We start from the raw sequence: 19,171 nt of genomic DNA, 5'->3' as shown, positions 1-19,171 counted from the left end.
TTTTTTTTTTCCTTTGCTCTGGTAGTGCTGATTCCCTGCACAGTTTTGTGCTGGCAGTCACCATGGTGGACAGGCCCTGACAGCCACCACTGGTCATGGTGCATACGTAGGTGGATTTGCTGAGCCTGGTGTCCGTGAACTTGCACAGTGCACTCGGGGCTCTTCTGCCCCGTCAGCAGGGTCCCTAGGGTGTGTCTGTGTCTTTCCACTGTTTGGCCTGAGTCTGCACTGTCTGCATAAGTGGCAGACTAGTGGCATATCTGGTCCCACTATAGCCAGAAGGCCAGGCCGGCCGGAAGCCAAGGAGGAAGAGCTGGGGAAAAGGACTTCAGGTATAGCTCAGAAGGCAGGCAGTTTTTTGGAGTAATCACAGGCTTTTGGATGAATGGGGCTTTGGTGGGTGTGGCAGTGCACATCTGTAATCCCAGCACTCAGGAGGCCAAGGCTCGCAGGTCTCTTTGAGTTCCAGCCCAACCTGGGCTACATAAGTGAGTTTAAGGCCAGCCTGCATAGCAATATCCTTTCTCACATGCACAAAAAAGATTGTGGCTTTCAAGTTTAATTGTAAAGGCCAGGGATAGCTCAGAGGCATGGTGCCTGCCTGGCAAGCTCAGAGTCCTGAGTTCAATTCCTGGTATTCCCTCCCCCCAACCAAAAAAAAAAAGGTTTGATTGTAGCAAGTGTACTTTTTCTGTTCCCCAGAACCACCCTAAAGCAGATTGTTATTTTTTAGGCACCAGGAGAGAAATCCTTCTCCATTCATAACAATGCTGGAGCAGTGTCATTTCAGGTATGTGTTTCCTAGAGGCAAGTTGCATACTTTCCTGAGTTTCTGAACAGGGGGCAGCTCCCTCTTGCACCCATCCCCTGATAACCAGCAGCAGGGTGGGCCTGCATTGTCATGCCCTGCTCATCCCAGTGCCATTTCCAGTGTCCAGGTTTTGGGCCAGCTCTGGTGGCCATACAGCCCTCCGCCCTGGGTGATGTACACAGTTGTTCCCTCAAAAGGACTTCAGGCTGATGGGATGCTATAGCTTAAAGGGTTCGCAGAACCCTGAGCTGGCACAGTAACTGTGCTGTCCTTGCGGGACTGGCACAAGTCTGGGCTATGGGGTGGTCTCTACTCCTGCGTAGGTGACACTTGGCCACACAGTGTTGCACCTCACAGTGGGGAGCCATGGGGCTGTTAGTTAGAGCTGTATGTGGAGGCCTGGCCACATCGCTGTGTATCCTTAACGTGGGACAGTGACAGGCTCTTCCTCTGAGATTTCCTGAGGTGGCCCTGTAAGGACACAGTGTTTCTCCTTGGAAAGCCCCACTCGCGACAGCCCTGTTGTTTCAGCATAGATTAGCTTGCTCACTTAACACTGTTCATGTTGGTTAACTTCCATGGCCACCATTTCGGTCACTGTCACCATCGGGGAGAACACCCAGCAGTGCTCAGGGCTCATGGTGTGCTCTGGCTGAGTCCCAGCAGCTCCCCGCTGAGCCCGCCCCTGGTGCCTACGGAGCCTGGCCCCTAGTGTCTCCCTGCCCCCAGCTCCTAGCTTCCCTGCCCGCTGTGCTTCCGCCGCACCGAGCCCTTCCTGCTGTGCGCCTGGCCACTGTCATGCAGTCTTGCCAGCTGGCTCTGCCCTCCCACCTACTACTCAAAATCTGGCTCACCCTTCACCGAAGCATCTTAGGTCTTTGTGTCACTGTGGACATCCTCTGGGTCTGACTTTTAGAATAAAAGTTAATTATTTAGAAAAGTTTCTTTTTTTCTAACCAAGATGACAGAAATACATGCTGTCACATTTACAAGCATGAGTTTGGGGCATAGCTTAATGGATTAATAGTTTCAGCCCAGTACCTGGTCTTTTATTTGTTTTCTTGTCAGGAATCTCTTATCCTTTTCTCTCTTTCCTTGTAAGATATATACAGCTTCCACTTGAAAGAGTAGGTAGCACTTCTGTGGCTAGAATAGGCCATTACGAGAAATCATCCCGTAGCCACGCGCGGGTGCGGGGCAGCGCTGCCAGCAACGCACAGCCCCCCCCCGGGCTGCTGTAACCCCTCACAAAGAACACCACCGTGCCATGCGCCTGGTGCTGGGGGCTGAGGCAGGAGGAGCAGAGGGCAGGGCCAGCCAGCCTGCGAAGCTAGTGAGGCCAGTCTCAGCTTCTGCAGCGAGACCCTGTCACGAAACAAAGCAGCCATCATTATTTTCAGGCTTTTCCTTTTAGTTTATTGAGTGTGCTCTTCAAGCTCTGAACAGTGTAAGACATTTTTTTTTTATTGCTAGAACTTTTTGCTGATAGTAAAATGGTCTTAGATTGACCAAGGAGTTGTATTCTGTGAGCATGTATGCTTATTGTTTTAGTTTACATTAAACTTCATTTGATCCCATGAAATGTATGAAAAACAAAAAAAGATAAAATTATAGCTTTTGTTACTTTTTTTTTTTTTTTTTGGCGGCACCGGGGATTGAACTCAGGCCCTTGCGCTTATTCCACTGAGCCATCTCCTGGCCCCTAACTTTTGTTACTGTTGTCTAATGTGATAAGTGCACATTTTAATGAGAGGATATTGGTCTTTTTCAGCAGTAAGATGAGTGTTCTTTTTCTTTTTTCTTTTTTTTTCACTTGAAACTTGCTTTTTAAACAACACGTCAAAGACAAAAACCAAAAAATGCTGAAATACAATTCTTTGCCAGCTTTGGACTTGTAGTGATCTTTCCGCCTCAGCCTCTGGGAGCGCTGAGGTCCCAGGCACAGGCCACCACACCTTTCACGGACAGCTTTTACCCGCTTTCTCATGACATTGTGGTGAGATCCTTTTCCAGCTGCAGAGCAGTTTCCTTGAGGGCTGGATCCGCTGCCCAGTTGACATGAGGTTCTGGAACACATGCTGAATAACAGTAGTGATGTCCATCTCCGTCTGTGTGCTTCGCTGCATGGTCTTTATTTTGTCCGAATTTTCCATACTGTCCAACTCCTTGTTTTTTCTTCTCAGCTTGTGTTTCTAAAAGTTTAGTTTCTGAAGCATGTTTGAGTTGTGATCTCTTCTTTCTAACATCAAGTAGTTTTTCTTCTAATTCCCAAGATTCCTTCTGTAATCTCATTACTGATTTATTTAGCTTCAATACTTCTTTCAGAGTAGCCATGAGTACACTGCTCTTGGTGTTAACATTTTCCAGGTCATTTTTAAGTGCAGCTAAAAGTTGCATCCTGCTCAAAGCAAGACTTTTCATTTCAAATGCAACTTTTACCTCTTCAGTTTCATTTTCCAGGTCTTCAGCTTTAGCTTCCATTTGTTGTTCTTGTATGATCTGCTCTGGAGTGTTGTCTTCATTCGCATCAATCGTCCACTTATATTCTAAGAGCAGCAGCAAGTGGCAGTCCTCGGTGCATGCCTCCCGGGCGCCAGCCCCTCCAGAGTCTGCGGTGGTCTCCGCCTGCCACTCCATCGCGGCTGGGCAGCGCCTCGGGATAACTAGGGTCTGCCCTATTTTTTAATTTTTTAAATCATTTATTTATGTATTTGATACAGAATCTAGCTACACAGCTTGGACTCATAGTAATCCTGCTTCAGCCTCTCAGTGCTGGGATTATAGGTGTGCACCCTCATGCCCAATCTCTTGTGGCCAGCACAGTGTGCCCTGCAGTACGGGGGATAGAACCTGGGTTCGTGGCTTGCTCGGCAGGCCCTGAGACCACCCCCGTCTCCCATGCCCAAACATCCCTTCTCGGTGGTGGTGAGACAGGGTCTCACTCTGCAGGTCAGACTGGCCTTGGACTCTGTGGCACAGGCTGGTCTGGAACTCCACAGCGCTCCTCCTGCCTCAGCCTGCCGAGTGCTGGGATTACAGGCGTGCTCCACCACACCCAGCTCCTTCTTTCTTCTTGAAGAGTGTTTTTTATCTAAAGAACAAAATAATATATTTGCTAGAAAACTACATAGCTGCATCTCAAATCATTTGGCAGACTTCCCCAGAAAGCCATTGCTGATGTGTTCAGCTGTGATAAAGCAAGCGTGGGGCAGTGGTGACTGTGGACTCCAGGTGTGAGGGGAAGGTGTTCCATGTGCAGTTTCATTGGCTCGCTCACCTGGGTGCTTGAACACTGTTATAAAATATGGGAGGGGGTCATAGAGTAAGGGAACATCCATTTAAACTCAGCAGTGGTGCTGGCCCTGCCCGTCTGGAACCATGTCCTTAGCACATCCTCCCAGCTCTTGGGAGGCTGGAAACAGGCAGATCACTACGAGTCTGATCTAGTAGTGAAACCCTGAACACCCTGTAGACCCTTCCCTAAAAAAAACCAAAAAAAAAAAAAAACCTCTGCAATGGGGGAATTTGATTAAATAGTCTCTTCTTCTGTTCATTAATATAACATTTCTAAGTTTTAAAAACTAGTAGAGGTAGAACTGGGCATGGTGGTACATGCTTGTAATGCCAGCACTCAGGAGGCTGAGGCAGGAGGGTTGCAGTGAATTGGAGCCCTGGGCTGCGTAGTGAGTTCAAGACCGACGAGGGTGAAAAGGCTGGGGAGATAGCTCAGTGGTTTAAGCGCCTGCCTAACAAGTGCAAAGACCCAGGTTCAATCCCTGGCACCACATGCCAGTCTGGCCCCGCCCCCAGGTGTGCTGAGCCAGCCACCGAGTCTGGGCATCGTGGTGCGCACCAGTAATCCCAGCATTGGGGTGGCTGAGACAGGAAGATCACTATGAAGTCCAAGCTGCATAGGGAGACCCTGTATAAAATAAATCAAAGATTTTTTTTTTTTAAAAAGACAGGGCTGAGCTACATATCAGACCTGTCTCAAAAAAAGAAAAGAAGAAGAAATCAGAGGATTTGCGTACCCTTAAATTGTTTTCTTCACTTTCAGTTTTCCTTTAACATCAGCACTGATGATCAAGAGGGACTTTACAGTCTCTATTTCCACAAGTGCCCAGGCAGTGAGTGGCAGTCGGGTGACAAGTTTTCATTCAGCCTTGACGTAAGTACCACATGGGGCAGATAAAGGAGGGATTTTGCCAGCTTAAGATTCAGAGCATCTGTTCTTCTATAAGAATAGTTGTGGGCAACGAATTTGGAACCCTTTCTTCTCTCAAGAGCTATTCCTACCTCTCTTTCTATTTTCTGTTACTTTTCACCAATAAATTTTCATATTTAAAAGTAGGGAGGGGGGTCAGGGAGATGGCTCAGTGGAATAAGCGCTTCTCTGGCAAGCGCAAGTTCAATCCCCTATTACCGCCAAAAAAAAAGTAGGGAGGGCATCAGCAGACCAGGCATCTGTGCAGCACGGGGGAACCCCAGCACCATGTGCTGTGCCGGCCCCCCCTCAGGCGTGCAGAGCGGGTGGTGGCACACGCCTGTAATCTCAGTACTGGGGAGGCTGAAAACAGGAGGATCACTACGAGTCTGAGCTGCATGGTGAGACCCTGGACCAAAGACATTAAAACAAAACAAAACAGAAAATAGGGGGACAGTTGTTTTAGCTACGTGTGAGGGTACACACTTGTAATCCCAACACTCTGGGAGGATGAGGCAGGAAGGTCTTAAACTCAAGCCCAGCCCAGGCAAGTTAGATTTAGCAGGACCCTATCTTACAATAAAAAGGGAAGGGATATAGCTTAGGGCATAGGCCCTTGAGCACCACCACAAAAACAAAAACAAAAGTCGTTGTTTCCTGGAACTTGGCATTGAACGCAGGGCTTTGGCCTAGACAAGCACCGCAGTAGCTCAGCTACGTTCCCACCCACCAAGAAGGGGTTTTAGAAACACTTTGGGAAGGGAAAAATGGGGCCGGGGGCCCACTGGGCCAGTGGGCAGGACACCTGGGCAGAGGCCCCACGTGCAGGAAAGTCTGGAGCCTTCTGGGCCCTATTTCCCTTCTGCCTGTCTGTGGAGGCCGTGGTTTTTCCCACTGGTCCCGCTCTCTGGGCTGGAGTCAGGCCGGTGGAGCGTAAAGCTCCCACTCCGTTGCTTTCAGATCGAGATCACCGAGAAGAACCCCGACAGTTTCCTCTCAGCCGGTGAGATCCCACTCCCCAAGCTGTACATCTCCATGGCCTTCTTTTTCTTCCTGTCCGGGACCGTCTGGATCCATGTCCTTAGGAAACGACGGTGAGTAGCCTTCCTCCCCATTCACTACCTGGAGGGGCTGACCTGGAGCAGCCCTGCTGTCCTTGGGGCAGGGACACCTTCCCAGAAGCCTCTGCCTGTGGACGCCAAGAGGCTAAAGGTCTCACCGAAGGCCCAGCCCCAGTGAGTGCCTGGTCCTTTTCAGGGCTGACCCTTCCAAGAGGAGGCCAGGGTTGTACACGAGGACAGTGTATTTGGGTGGCAGCTCCCGCCCCTTTGTACCTCAGCTTTGTGTCATTTCTAGTGTGCTGGTGGCTTTTCACCCAAGTGGTGACAGCTTGGTGAGAACAGACGGTTAATGACTTGAACTGTAGTGACTTGCACTTCCTAAACTCAGCGGGTTAGGTATCTTGGAAGTTGGTATTTGTAAGAGAAACTTGGTGCCTTGTTGATTGCTTTTTACCAAAACTTACAACTTTGTTTTCCCGAGAATGGCGGTGAGCTGGGATCTACTCTGAGCTTGGCTGCCATGCTCTCCCACCTCCAGATGCCTGTCTCCGGGCCTTGGTTCAAAGCCCCGAGGCTGTGACTTCCTGTACAACTTGAGGAAGTGTGGCTTGTAGGCTGTAACGCTCAGGGAGGGAGGGCGTTGTGTACCTGTGAGTTCAGAGGACAGTGGCCCAGGGCCCGGGAGTGCCGCGTGGGTCGGGGATCAGATGACTCAGTCCACGTGCACTGCTGGAGTGGGGCCAGATCTGGGGGCTGGCGCTCACAGTCAGCCGTGGTCGTGCGTGGTACCTGGGTGTCGTGATGACCTTCGCATCGGCCCTCAGGAAGGGCAGACGCGTGGACAAGGTGGTCAGACAGCTGCTCCATGGGAAGGAAGAATCGCACACATTAAGGTCATAAAGGATGGGGTGCTTTGAGAGAAAAGTCTGCTTTTTTAACTGTGCTAGGAACATGGGGCGCCAGGCGTGGTGGTGCACACCTGTAATCCCAGCACTCGAAAGGCTGAGGTAGGAGAGTCCTTGCAACTTCGAGATCAGCCTGGGCTACAGAGTGAGCTCAAGGCCAGCCTGAACTGCGTAGCAAAACCCTGTCTCAGGAAGATCCCCCAAAAAAGAAAAAGAAAGGTAAGAACCACGAGTCAGAAGTGTGAACTTCGTGGCTTCCTGTCTGCCTTGCGTCATGGCCTTTTCCTTCAGCCACAGACTGGAAGAGTAACAAATGCTCTGCCTCCTCCTCCTCAGCGCCTTTTCTTTTCTCTCTTTTTTTTTCCCCTTTTTTAATGTATTTGGTCCAGGGTCTCATTATGCAGCTCAGACTCCTAGTTCCCTCCTGTTTTCAGCCTCCCCAACGCTGGGATCGCAGGCAGGTGCCCCCACGCCCAGTTTAGCTGGTGGTCTGTACAGCATGTGAACCTGGGTCCTTGCCCTTGCCAGGCAGGCACTTAGGTTGCCGAGCCATCTCCCAGACTTCTTTTTTATTTTTAATTTTTTAATCTTCGCTAAGCACTTTAGATCCTTGAATCTGTGTGGTTCCCCCAGCTGAGAGAGCCTTGCAAATCGGGATGTTACGCAAATAACACAGCTTACCTCAGGTGTTGAGGGCTATTTTAATCTCGCACTTGGTGATGGCAGAGTCATTGTCGCTGGTTCCCCGGAAGGAAATTGTGGCAACAGTTTCAAGTGGTGGTTAAGTGAGGCTGCCTGTTTTTTGTGTACATCCGGCTTTAGCTTCGTAGTGATGGGTTCTCAGTGGCACAGTCGAAGCACCCAAGCTTTGCCAAGTACCTGGGAGTCGGTCCTTAGGTTGGGGACTCTTGGGCCGTATGGACTCAGGACCCCTCGGTGGCCAAGCACATCCCCGAGGATGATGGTCCCTCAGGGCTGGAAGGAGCCAGGGGCATTTGTCACATAAGCTTATGGAGGCTGAGGACTGGGAGGTGAGATGTGCGGGCAGCATCTCTCAACAGCTAGGGCTTGTGGGTGGGCGCCTGTCAGGCACTTTTCAGCCCTGAGTGTGGTGGCCAGAGCGAGACATAGGGACTGTGCAGCTAGATGGAGGAAGGAGGCTGATGGCTTTGCAGTCCTGCTCTGTGTGTGCTTAGCTCAGCTCCTGTTCTGGTGGCACGTTGGGGTGGGCCGCATCATGTCCCGCCACAGCAAGAGGTTTCCAACCTAGGCCACAAATCTGCATTGTCTGATGTGTGAGCGAGAGAGCATGGGTCCTATAGTAGGTGGTTTGCACTCTGGGTATATTGACCTGGCGTGCAGTAGTGACACACTGCCCGGCCTTGACTTCCATTTGGACCTGCAAGTCATGGGCACGGGGACAGGGAGGTGCCAGAGCCATCGGCCCAGAAGCCCAGTGTGCGTCACTAGCAGGTATGGCCTGGAGAGGCACTCAACAGACAGCCTGGGTGTGTAAGTACTTCCACGTGTGTTTTGAGTTGATGAGACCTGTGCCCCCTGTGGACATTGTTCACTCAGTAGCGTGCTGTTTCCATGCAGCCGCCCTGTCACCCATCGTGGGCACCCCAGCTTCCCCCTCACCTTCCCAAAGCCCTAGGTCCTTGGGAGCAGGGCTGAAGGGGTGTGCTGGTCATGGTCTTCCCTCAGCCCTGCATTTCCGTAAGGCCACCAGAGGACCCATTTGTCTCTCGGGCCCACATTGGGCTCTGCAGGCCACCCGGGCCTTGCTATCTCTGGTGGCTGTGTGCACTTGCTAGCTAAGCACTCACACCTGCCTGTGTGCCTCAAGCAGTGCCCGCCAGGTCTTTGTCCTCCTCTTGTGGCCCTGTAGGGTGCCCACCTCATACCCCCTTACACCTTGCGGGTTTTCCAGTGTTAGACTTAGCTGTAATGGCCACTGCCAAAAAGAAGCCTTTCATTTTAATGGAGTGGAGCTACCTGTCTTCGCATCTATAGGCAGAGCCTTGCACGTAGGCCTTTTCTGCTCCAAGGTCACCACGGAGACAGTGTCAGGAGGCTCTGTGGAGGCTCTGCCTTGTCTGGAGGCTCCAGCTGGGGTTCCCCAGGCAGCTGTTCAGCAGTCTGCCCCCCCCCCCATTTGCTTTGCTTTCCTCACGCATCCGTGTTGTCACTGCTGCACATTGCAGAATCCTCCGTGTCTGAGAGTGCCTGTCCCAGCTTTCACTCCAGGCCCTCTGGCCCCCTCACCCCCAATCTTGGGCACATTTTCTATCTTTCTCCATAATAGGCTTGGAGAAAGTCAGATGCTGGTTGCTCTGCCTACAGGGTGTGGTGGGAGGGGTGAGGAGAAAGGCGACCAGCGCCCCCCCACTAGCTGCACCTCCGAGGCCCACTCCCTGGGGCCACCACAGCAGGTTATATATACATATGTCCACGGAGCATCGAGTCTTCAAACTGACTGCATTTGGTTGCTTGTCAGAGATGCCTGAGGACAGCATCTGAGACCAAGGTTGCCACAGAAAGTGCTGGGCCTATGGCACACGCCTGTGATCCCGGCACCCAGGATCCTGAGGCAGGAGGCAGCTGGGATACACAGTGTGCCGTAGTGCCACCCTAGAGCACGCAGCAGGAGCTCCATGCTCTGTACACGGCGCTTGGGCATTTCGTGTCTGGCTTGCTTCGTCCTGCCTGCTTATAAGTACATCTGTCCCTGTAGGAGTGAGGTGTTTAAGATCCACTGGCTGATGGCGGCCCTGCCCTTCACCAAGTCTCTCTCCCTGGTGTTCCACGCGGTACGTAAGGGCGGCCCGGGCGCAGCGTGCTTGGGGCGGGAGGGGGAGGCAGAGAAGCAGCCTTGGGAGATGGCCACAGCCTCCCCGGTGTTGACGGCCTCGTGCTGCCTGGAGCCTGGGAGTTCTTCTACACCGGCTTTTCCTTCCTCTCTTCCATTGTTATTTGAGATGAACGTGCTGCCTGCTCAAGTGTTTCCAGGGCAGCCTTCAGGTCTGCAGGATCCCTGCACGGTCCTGCTGCGCTTAAGGTTTAGTAGTAGCACGCTGCCGCAAGTACATTGATTCCCTAAGGGTGGAAGCCCAGGGATTGAGCCTCCGGGCATGCCGAGGCCCATGGCTGTCATCCCAGCTACCTGTGAGGCTGAGGCAGGAGAACTGCAGGTTCAAGCCCAGCCTGGGCAGTTGAGATACTATCTCAGTAAAATGTTAAAAAGGGGCTGGTAAAGTAGCATAGTGGAGAATGCTGCCCAGCACAGAGACCCAGAGATCCAGTCCCAAAACCACCAGAAGAGAGCACAGTTGAGCTTCAGCTTGAGTTCGCAGTGCCTGCTACAGGCGGTGGACCCTCCCCACCTGTGGGCGCAAGGTGTGCCTCGGCCCCCCTCGCTACACTTGCTGCTGTGGGTAAGACGGTGTCAGGGAGGAAGCACGTATGAATCTGGTCACGAAGTCAGGAAGGGACAGTTTCTAGGATGGTCCCACATAGGTAGTGAATGGTAGGATCTTCATGTCAGTTTAGTACCTTTTTTGGGGGGGGGGCATTGAAAACCCAAGGCCCTCAGCCCTTTTTATTTTTTACATTGAGACAGGATTTGGTTAAGTTGTCCAGGTGGGACTCAAACTTGTGATCCTCCTGCTTCAGCTTCCGTGCTGGGATTACTGCTTAGCAGCATACAGTTGAGAGAGAACGAAAGGTGCATGTGTTGCTGTCTCTCTGGGGTTCACTGGGAAGAATTTGGAGGTGTACTACTAAATCTCGCCACTTCAGTAAAAATGCATTAGTGGCCTCTGAATGTACAGTGGTGGGTTATAGCTTTGTGCCACCACGCCCAGTGAACCTTGGAGGTTTTAAAGGCAGCCATTTGCCAGTGTCATGATTTTGCCCAGATGGCTCCTTTCTGGGCCTTGGAAGCTCGTGTCATTGTCCGAAGCTACCCGGTGCTTGCTAGCGTTCATGCTTCCTAGAGTACTGCCAAGTGAGGGGTCAGCCGGGGCTGGGCCACAGCCATCCCAGGCCCTCCCAGGCCCTGCTCACTTGTCTCTGCCCTCAGGTGAAGGGCAGATCCCTTCTGACCCACATCTGTCCTTTCAGATTGACTACCACTACATCTCCTCCCAGGGCTTCCCAATTGAAGGCTGGGCTGTGGTGTACTACATAACCCACCTGTGAGTAGCGGGTGCCAGGTGACATGTGGAAGGGGGTGGAACACGGTGGGACTCACTGCCAGAGCTTTGGCTGCACTTGCACAGAGGCCTAGATTCTGTCTCCAGCACCAGAAATAGTCAGAGAAGAAATCAGGGAGCTGAGGTGGTAGGGATTGCCAGGCCTGGGCTCCTGCACCCCCGCTGTCCTGAGTGTGACCCGGGAGCTGGCAGAATTTGGGGACTCAACTGTGGCTTGCTCCTTCCTTCTTCCCCACAGCCATGAGTGGCTCGGGGTGGGGTGCGTGCTGCCCTTGCGCCTCGCGAGAAGTGCCGCTCACATGAGATGCGCTTCCTGAGCTTGGCCGCAGTGAGTCCCATGCTGCCTTCGAACTGTTTCCTCTTCCAGGTTGAAAGGGGCGCTGCTGTTCATCACCATTGCCCTCATCGGCACAGGCTGGGCATTCATCAAGCACATCCTGTCCGACAAAGACAAGAAGATCTTCATGATCGTCATCCCCCTGCAGGTAAAGGGCCGCTGCTGCGGGCTGGCAGGCCCTGTTGGCTTTTGGGGGCCGAGGATCGGACCTACCCCTTTGGGTTGGGCTAGACCCGGTATTCAGGTCACTGCTGAGGCACCTGACTGCCGTTGTCTTAGAACCCTGGGTAGGGGCTGGTGAGATGGCTCAGTGGTCTAAAGCACCTACTTGGAACAAGCTTGGCAAAGCACAGGGACCGCGGTTCGATCCCCCAGCACCACATGCCAGCCAGCCCCGCCCCCTGGTGGGCTGAGCTGGCCACACACACACACACACACACACACACACACACACATAAAAAAATTAAAAAAAAAAAGAACCCTGGGTATATGGTAATCTCAGGACAATACTTCAGAGTGATGGACACCAAGGAATTTCGGCGAGGTGGACAGGACACAATGAGACCATGGGACACATGGAGAAAGCCATTCCTGGCATGCCTTCACCAGGTTGTGTTTTTGTTGTTGTTTGAGGCAGGGTCTCACTGTGTAGTCCAGGCTGGCCTTGAACTCACTATGCAGTTCAGGTTGGCCTCAACCTCACGGCAGTCCTCTGCCTCGGCCTCCCAGGTGCTGGGATAACACCAGCCGGCACCAGATTCTGAGTCCCCAGAGAGGAGCCGAGTGCCCGCTCATGCCAGCAGAACCTGCACGCATGCAGAGCCATAGCCGAGTTGCTCTGGCTGAGCTCACAACTAGGAGCCTGGTGAGGGTACTAGGACAGCTCCTTGGGCACCAGAGCAGCCTCGTGGGCACAGGGTGGCAGCAGAGGTGCCCGACACCATCCGTTAGCGTAGTATTCCACCGCAGGACCAGGGTAGACTGGAGGTGGCTTCCTATCCACAAGGAGGGTCTGGCAGGCTCTGTGGCTGGGACAGGACGGATCAGTCTAGGCAGACAGTGCGATCTCTGAGCCAGCTGCTACAGAGCATGCACCTTTGTGGAGTCTGAGCCACAGTGAGCTCCTCAGCCTGCTGGGCTTCAGAGCCTGGGGGTAGGGCACAGAACCAGATCCTCCTCTCACTCTGTCCCTGGCTGAGTTGAGGCTTCCTCCCCCACCTGAACTGGGACGTGGTGGGTCACGGCCTTTCCTGCTTCCCTGCTTCGCTTCCTGAAGGAATGCACAAAGTTCCTGGTAGCATCAGTAAGGAGCTCGAACTTTGAACCTAGCATGAGGTTCTGAGCCTGCAGACGCTGGGACCAGTCTAGGAAGCCTTCAGCATCAGCCTACGGCATCCAGAGTCTCACTACGTAGTTCAGGCTGGCCTTAAACTCACTTTGTAGCCCAGAGTGGCCTCACAGTGATCCTCTTGCCTCAGCCTCCCAAGTGCTGGGTTTACAGCAGTGCGTCACCACTCCTAACCGGAAGTTGCTTTCTTGTTGGGGGATTATTCCCAGTGCCGAGGGTGGAGCCCAGAGCCCACCCCTGCGCACACTGCAGGCCCACACTGAAAGTTTCTGAGGAAGGAGAGAGCCAGGTCTATGCTGAGCAGTGCCAGGGGAGCGCTACTGATGCACAGGCCCGCCGCGTTCCCCCGGGGCCGGCTGCCTCTGTGGGAAGCCCTTGAATGAAGGACTGCAGAAACACCCTGAGCACAGGGCAGCGATCCGGAAGTCAGAAGCTGTGTGGTGGGGAGACCACGACGGCAGAATAACTCCTGTCTTGTATTGTGTCACTTCTCTGATCACTGACCTGGAAGTCCTACACAGAAGGAGAAACTGCATCTGAGCCTCGCAGAGCCTGAGTCGTCGTCTCTGCACCCACGCCTAGCGGTGACCGTGTGCAGAGCACACCCTGAACTGGGGCTTTCCATAACCAGAGCCTTTTCATCCCCTGTGTAGAGCTGAATTTCAGCGCTCAGTGAGGCACACCTGGAGGAGTAAGGACCGGACCGGGTTGGTCCTACACAGAGTAGCTGGCCACGGGGGCAGAAAGGGGGCTTGAGGGGACACAGAGCAGAGCCCCTCCCTGACCTGCTGCTGCATCAGTGTCGTGCTTTGGGATTTTGCATGAGAAGCAGTATAATAATACGTATTTTATCAATATTGTATAATGAGTCACCCAAAGAATCGTATACCGAGAGTGCAGGAAGGGCCGGCCAGAAGCTCAGCAGATTAAAGCGCCTGCGTAGGCAGACACGGACTGGGTGTTCCATCTAGCCTGCTGTGTCCGACCAGCCCCGGGGCGTGCTGAGATGTGACTGAGACTGGGCGTAGTGGTGCACACCTGTAATCCCAGCGCTTGGGAGGCTGAAAAAAAAGGATCACTGAGTCCGATCTGTGTGGTGAGACCCTGTAGACCCTGTACTAAATGCATTTTAGAAAAAAGTGCAGAAAATTTCCACACACTGTAAATAGTAAGAATCCAGCCGAAGACCTAGAGCCCACGACAGTGCCCCCCAGCCCAGTCCACCTGGAGGCCTAAAGCCGGGACAGTGCGTCGTGCAGGCCTGTTTCACAGATCTGCACTGGGAAGGCCCAAAGGTGAGTGGTGGAAGCCAGCGAGATGACGGATCTGTGCCAGCAGGCTGAGGGGTCTGCGCTGGGGCAGGACTCAGTGCTCAAAGTAAGCTCCGGAGCTCCTCCGGGAAGTACCACAGCCGTCCTCAGCCACACTTGAGGTCCCGGGCTCCTCCAGGATGAGGAAAGCCCATGTGACGAGCTTCTCCAGGACGCTGAGCACTGCACCATCTCCCCCGTCCAGAGCCAGGAAGCGATGCTCAGGTGAGGATCAGCGCTCTCCCAAAGTGAACTGCAGCAATTCTCAGTGGCAGGTTCTGAGCTCCTCCCGCTGCGAGCACAGCTAAGCCCACCAGGAAAGCCGGCACACCAAGGTCCTGCGCAGGGTAGCCCAAGAGAACCAGCAACTTCCAGCAGCGTCTGCAAGCAGCTTCCCTCACTCTCGGCTGCTGGCAGCAGCCCTCAGGTGGGCCTCCCACACCCAGCGCTGCGCTGGTTCAGTTCAGCTGGGTGTAGCAGTCCACCTTCATCACAAACCACCCCATACTCGGTAACTGAAAACACAAGCAGCTACCAAGCTTGCTCTGCTTCTGTGGGTGAGAGACTGGGGGCCTGATGGGGTGGGGTTCAGCCGCCATCTCATGTGGTCCAGTGGAGCAGTGCTGGGCCCAGGGCCTCCTCGAACCTTCGCTGGGCTCTGTCCAGGACTGGAGCAGGTGAGCGGAAGGGGGTGGAAACAGCAGTGTCTGGATGTGTCTTCTGTCTGTACAGTTTCCCCAGCTTGGCCGTTGTAACTACAAGCAGCTCAGAGCCCGGATGCAGAGGTGCAGGGAGGCTGAGGCAGGAGGAAAGCATGTGTAAGGTTGGCGTGGGCAGCTTAGAGACTTAGCTCAGAGCCCATCTCCTAATTAAAAAAACCAGGGAGCTGGGCATGGTGATGCACACCTGTGATCCCAGCACTCTGGGAGGCTGAGGCAGGTGGGTCCCTAGTTCAAGCCCAGCTTGGGCAACCTGGTGAAACCCTGTTTGAAAAATAAAAAAGGGGTGGGGATGGAGCTCAGCGTGAATGCTCTGGGTTCAGTGCTGAGCACTGCATGTGTGTGCTCACACACAGCCCCCAGGAGGGTGGAGGGGAAGCTGTGTTTCCTTGGGTGTTATGGGGGGCATACCCACCTCACCAGGCAGGTGAGAGTGGCAGAGTCGTGGCTGAGCCTGGACCAAGGCAACGCTGACTGTCCCGGTGGCTCTCCTCGGCCACTTTGGAACCGCCCACGTGTGGGCCCTCAGCCACCTCTCCCACCCACAGGTCCTGGCGAACGTGGCTTACATCATCATCGAGTCCACCGAGGAGGGCACGACAGAGTACAGCCTGTGGAAGGACTCGCTCTTCCTGGTGGACCTGCTGTGCTGTGGTGCCATCCTCTTCCCTGTGGTGTGGTGAGTGGCCCAGCCCCTGCGGCTGTCTGTTGGACCTTTCTCATGGGGAAGCTGCTGAGGGGCCATAGCTTTGCAGGGTCCCTGTGGCCAGGGCCTGGGCCTCAGGGATGGGCTGGGGCAGGACAGGCTGCAATCTGCGGAGGTCGACAGTCCTGTTTCCCTGTGCTCCTGCCAGACTCGCTGCCGTGTGGCGAGTGGCCTATGTGACGCAGGGGGACTACTGGGCAGGGTGCTCCAGAGGGCTCTTGCCCAGGAATTTCAGTCTGCCACCTAGAGCTGGAAACAGAAGCACGCAGATTTCCCTGCAAACCTTTGTTCTCCAAATTTTGTTTTTAGGTCCATCAGACATTTACAGGAAGCATCGGCCACAGATGGAAAAGGCAAGTTCCTGACACTGCTGGGCCATGATGGGATAAGCGGCCACCATGGTCAGGTGACAAGGGGTGTGGACAGTTGGAGACTTCTGCCAAGGAGGTGCGGCTGGCCAGGGAGGAGGTACACGCATTTCACTGCCGCCCACCGCTGCTACTCTCACCTCCGGCATTCAGGAAGCAGGGCTAGTCCTGGAAGCGGGGGAGACGCATCTCGCTGGCTGCTCTGAGCACTGCAGGCCTACCGTTAGGTGACCAGGCCAGAAGGAGCCTTCACAGTGACCTGATGTCCTCGCACTGTGACCTTAGGGCCTGGTGCCTCCTGAGTCTCAGCAGAGCTTTTGTGTGCTCCAGGCTGGGTACTTGAGCCCTTCGGGGAGAGCACCGAGGGCTGTCTAAGGCAGGTGATTTCCTATCATGGACCCAGATCCGCAGGCATGTAGTGCCAAAGTAAAGTGGTGTTCTCATTAGAACAATAAGGGCATTCACACACACCCATTTCTCAGACTCAGTACCACGTGGTGGCCTATGTGGTCATGCAGTGCTGCTGGGAGGAAGTGCCACAGAAGTGGTGGCCTCATCACATGTCCAGGACTGGCCCCACCTGCCACCGTGCTCCTGGGGGCCAGGGAGGCAGGGCCTCAGGGTCAGCACCACATTCTGATTCTTTCCATTGACCACAGACAAACAGGAACAGCTGTTCAGGACTCTGCAGTAGCATCTCTCTATTGGGAACTATGTATGTACCTCTCTCCCCTACCCCCTCGGCCCTTTCCGCTCTGCCCTGGGGCTGGGCTGGGCTGGGCTGGGCTGGCATATGTGCAGGGCTCTGGGGCTGTTTCCCATGTGTCCACCAGGGGGCAGCATGGGCTTCCTCAGTGGAGAGCAAATGCAGAAGCCAACGCTGCTGAGGGAGCTCCCACTCCTTTCTCCTTAGTGGATACCACAGATGGAGGGGGACAAAATAGAATGGACAAAATAGAATGGAGAATCCTCTCGATGGAGGGCTTTTGAGCACACCCTCAGCGATCTCTTCATGCCATGATCTGAAAACAGTTGTGCTGACCTCGGTGTGGTGCTAAGGCATATCATCCTAGTACTCGGAGGCTGAGGCAGGAGGATGAAGTTCAGGGCTAGCCTGGGCTGCATAGTATGTTCAAGGCCAGCCTGAACTGCACGGTGAAACCCTGTCTCTAAATAAATAAATGACAAAGAAAATGGTGGTGTTTCTGCCACTTCCATGGTGGCCATCTCTAGAAGAAAACACTGTGTCCTGCTGGCTGACTTTGGGGGCAGTCATGCTGTGACTGCTGATGGATCAGAGGAACACTTCCCTGGTCTGTGCTAGCTGCTGGCTCCACGCGCTTGGCCCTCTGCACCTCAGTTTACCCTCTAGGCCCACCTGTCCTGGAGCGGCTGCTCGAGGAGGCCTCAGCCACGGAGCCACTGTTGGGTCTGGGTGCCGTGAGTGGATGGTGCTGCCTCCTGGTTTCCCAGGCCCATTCTCTGTAGACTCGCTGTGCTGCGTGACCGAGCCGTGGGCTACAAGGTCTTATTTCCATTGGGGTGGGCGCGGTGGCCTGGGACAGAGACAGCTTCCTGCGGGGATACTTGTGCCTCGTTTATGCATCTGCCTCTGGAATCTTCCCTGATGTTGGGCTTGCAGAGGAAAAAGTGAAGGCTGCCATGTTGCGCCTTAGAGGGAACTGCCTCCTATCACCCAGTGTGCTGTCGCTGGGACACGCAGCTGCCTGTGAGTGGGGCCTGCTGCCCGCTGCGGCTCCCAGCGCCTGCCTTAGGGCAAATGAGGCAGGGGTTCAGGAGCGCCCCCTTTCGCAGAGAGCTCTGAGTGACTACCCGTTGGCCTGGGCTTGGAGGACTGGCTTAGCTGAGTTTCCCAGCTGGGAGCACAGCCTAGAGGGCAATTCTGGGCAGTGCATGTCCCAGGGATCCTGGGCTGGGCCAGGGTACAGTGCCACCTCGTGCTGTGAACTCCAGGTCAGTGGGTAAAAGAGCTGGGCAGGGGCACAACCCTGGGTGGTGGCACCAGGCTGTCTGTAGCATTGCTGCTTCACTGCCACCTGCCTGCAGGGAGGAAGGGCTCGAGTGATCTGAGGTGGCCTTCGCAGTACTGGGGACCTGCTGCTGTCCTCACCGTGCTCAGCTCCGTGGAGTGTCCATGCTCTGCGGCCCAGCGTGGGGGGCAGGCCGGCGGCTGCATCGAGCATGACAGCCACGCACTGCCCCGGGCAGAGCTCTCGGTGAACATTTCCTTGCAGGGAATGCAGTGAACGAGGCACCTCGAGCAGAACAGGGCCACTGACTGCCAGTGATAGACGCGTGCTTCCGAGTGACACGTCGACTCCAGGGAAACTTGCAGGCATCTCCAGTCCTTAACCACTTCCGCTGTGACCAGAGACAGCTGTCAACAGTGTGGTCTGGGCACTGACATAAGAGCTGCTGTGGTGTTTGGGAGGGAGAAACAGGAGGATGGCCTCTGTGAAAGCTGCAAGCGCACATTCTCGGCGTGCGATGGGACCTGCCTTCTCGCGCTGCACCCAGAGCGCGCTGCGCGGCGCAGGGCACGCAGCAGGCAGGCACCCTCCGCTGAAGTCTCACCAGAAAGTAGTTCCACTCTTCATTCTTTTTTAAAAATATAAGAAAACATTGCCAGGTGTGTGGGTGCAAGTGTGGAATCTCAGAATCTAGGCGGCTGAGGCATTAGCACGGCACCAGTTCCAGGCCAGCTTGGGCCACTTCATTTGTGCCCCGAGGGCTTGTAGGGCTGGGCTGGCAGCCCGCAGACTGGTTCCCTTGGCTGAGCCTTGAGGAGAGCAACTGTCCACTGCCCTCACCCCCCCATGCCGCACCCCATGCGGGGATGCTGCCCTCTGCAGCAAAGCAGCACTCCTGTGAGGTGCGTAGCCTGGGGCAGCGCCAGTGCTCTGGCCCTGAGCATCACAGTGGGGCAGAACGCTGGTGGTTTTGGGTGTGTGTGACATCATCTAACATGCTCAATAAAGCAGGCTCTGTCCTTGGGAGAGGGAGCGGAGGCCCCATGCCAGTGCTCCTGCAGCAGTGCCCCACTTGGGTCCCCGCTTGTGGACCGTGAGTTGAGCCCTGGGAACCCGCTCGGGCTGTCATCGGTACTGCTCCCAGGCGCCAGGGATAGAGCTAGGTCACTGAAGGAGAAGCCAAGCACTTGCTGG

At 54.6% G+C, this 19,171-nt stretch overlaps 1 protein-coding gene and 1 pseudogene across 2 annotated transcripts in view; one reads left to right on the top strand and one right to left on the bottom strand.

Annotated features, from left to right (window-relative positions):
* The window catches only part of Gpr107 (G protein-coupled receptor 107), a 57,373-nt gene that overhangs the window by 24,963 nt on the left and 13,239 nt on the right, over positions 1-19,171 (top strand). The window contains exons 7-15 of one of the 2 annotated variants that reach the window (XM_023700523.1): positions 734-790; positions 4,869-4,979; positions 5,976-6,109; positions 9,719-9,794; positions 11,107-11,180; positions 11,566-11,683; positions 15,461-15,591; positions 15,928-15,971; positions 18,242-18,886. In XM_023700523.1, the coding sequence (XP_023556291.1) occupies positions 734-790; positions 4,869-4,979; positions 5,976-6,109; positions 9,719-9,794; positions 11,107-11,180; positions 11,566-11,683; positions 15,461-15,591; positions 15,928-15,971; positions 18,242-18,285 (789 nt within the window). In that variant the 3' untranslated portion in view covers positions 18,286-18,886. Of the gene's footprint in view, positions 1-733; positions 791-4,868; positions 4,980-5,975; positions 6,110-9,718; positions 9,795-11,106; positions 11,181-11,565; positions 11,684-15,460; positions 15,592-15,927; positions 15,972-18,241; positions 18,887-19,171 lie in introns of those variants that run through there. The other variant, XM_012516748.2, reaches the window with a different exon arrangement.
* LOC111812402 lies at positions 2,754-3,448 on the bottom strand (annotated as a pseudogene).

Source organism: Octodon degus, unplaced genomic scaffold (genome assembly GCF_000260255.1).
Source record: "Octodon degus isolate 3935 unplaced genomic scaffold, OctDeg1.0 scaffold00123, whole genome shotgun sequence".
Lineage (NCBI taxonomy): Eukaryota > Metazoa > Chordata > Mammalia > Rodentia > Octodontidae > Octodon > Octodon degus.
This window is presented reverse-complemented; position numbering and strand designations above follow the sequence as displayed.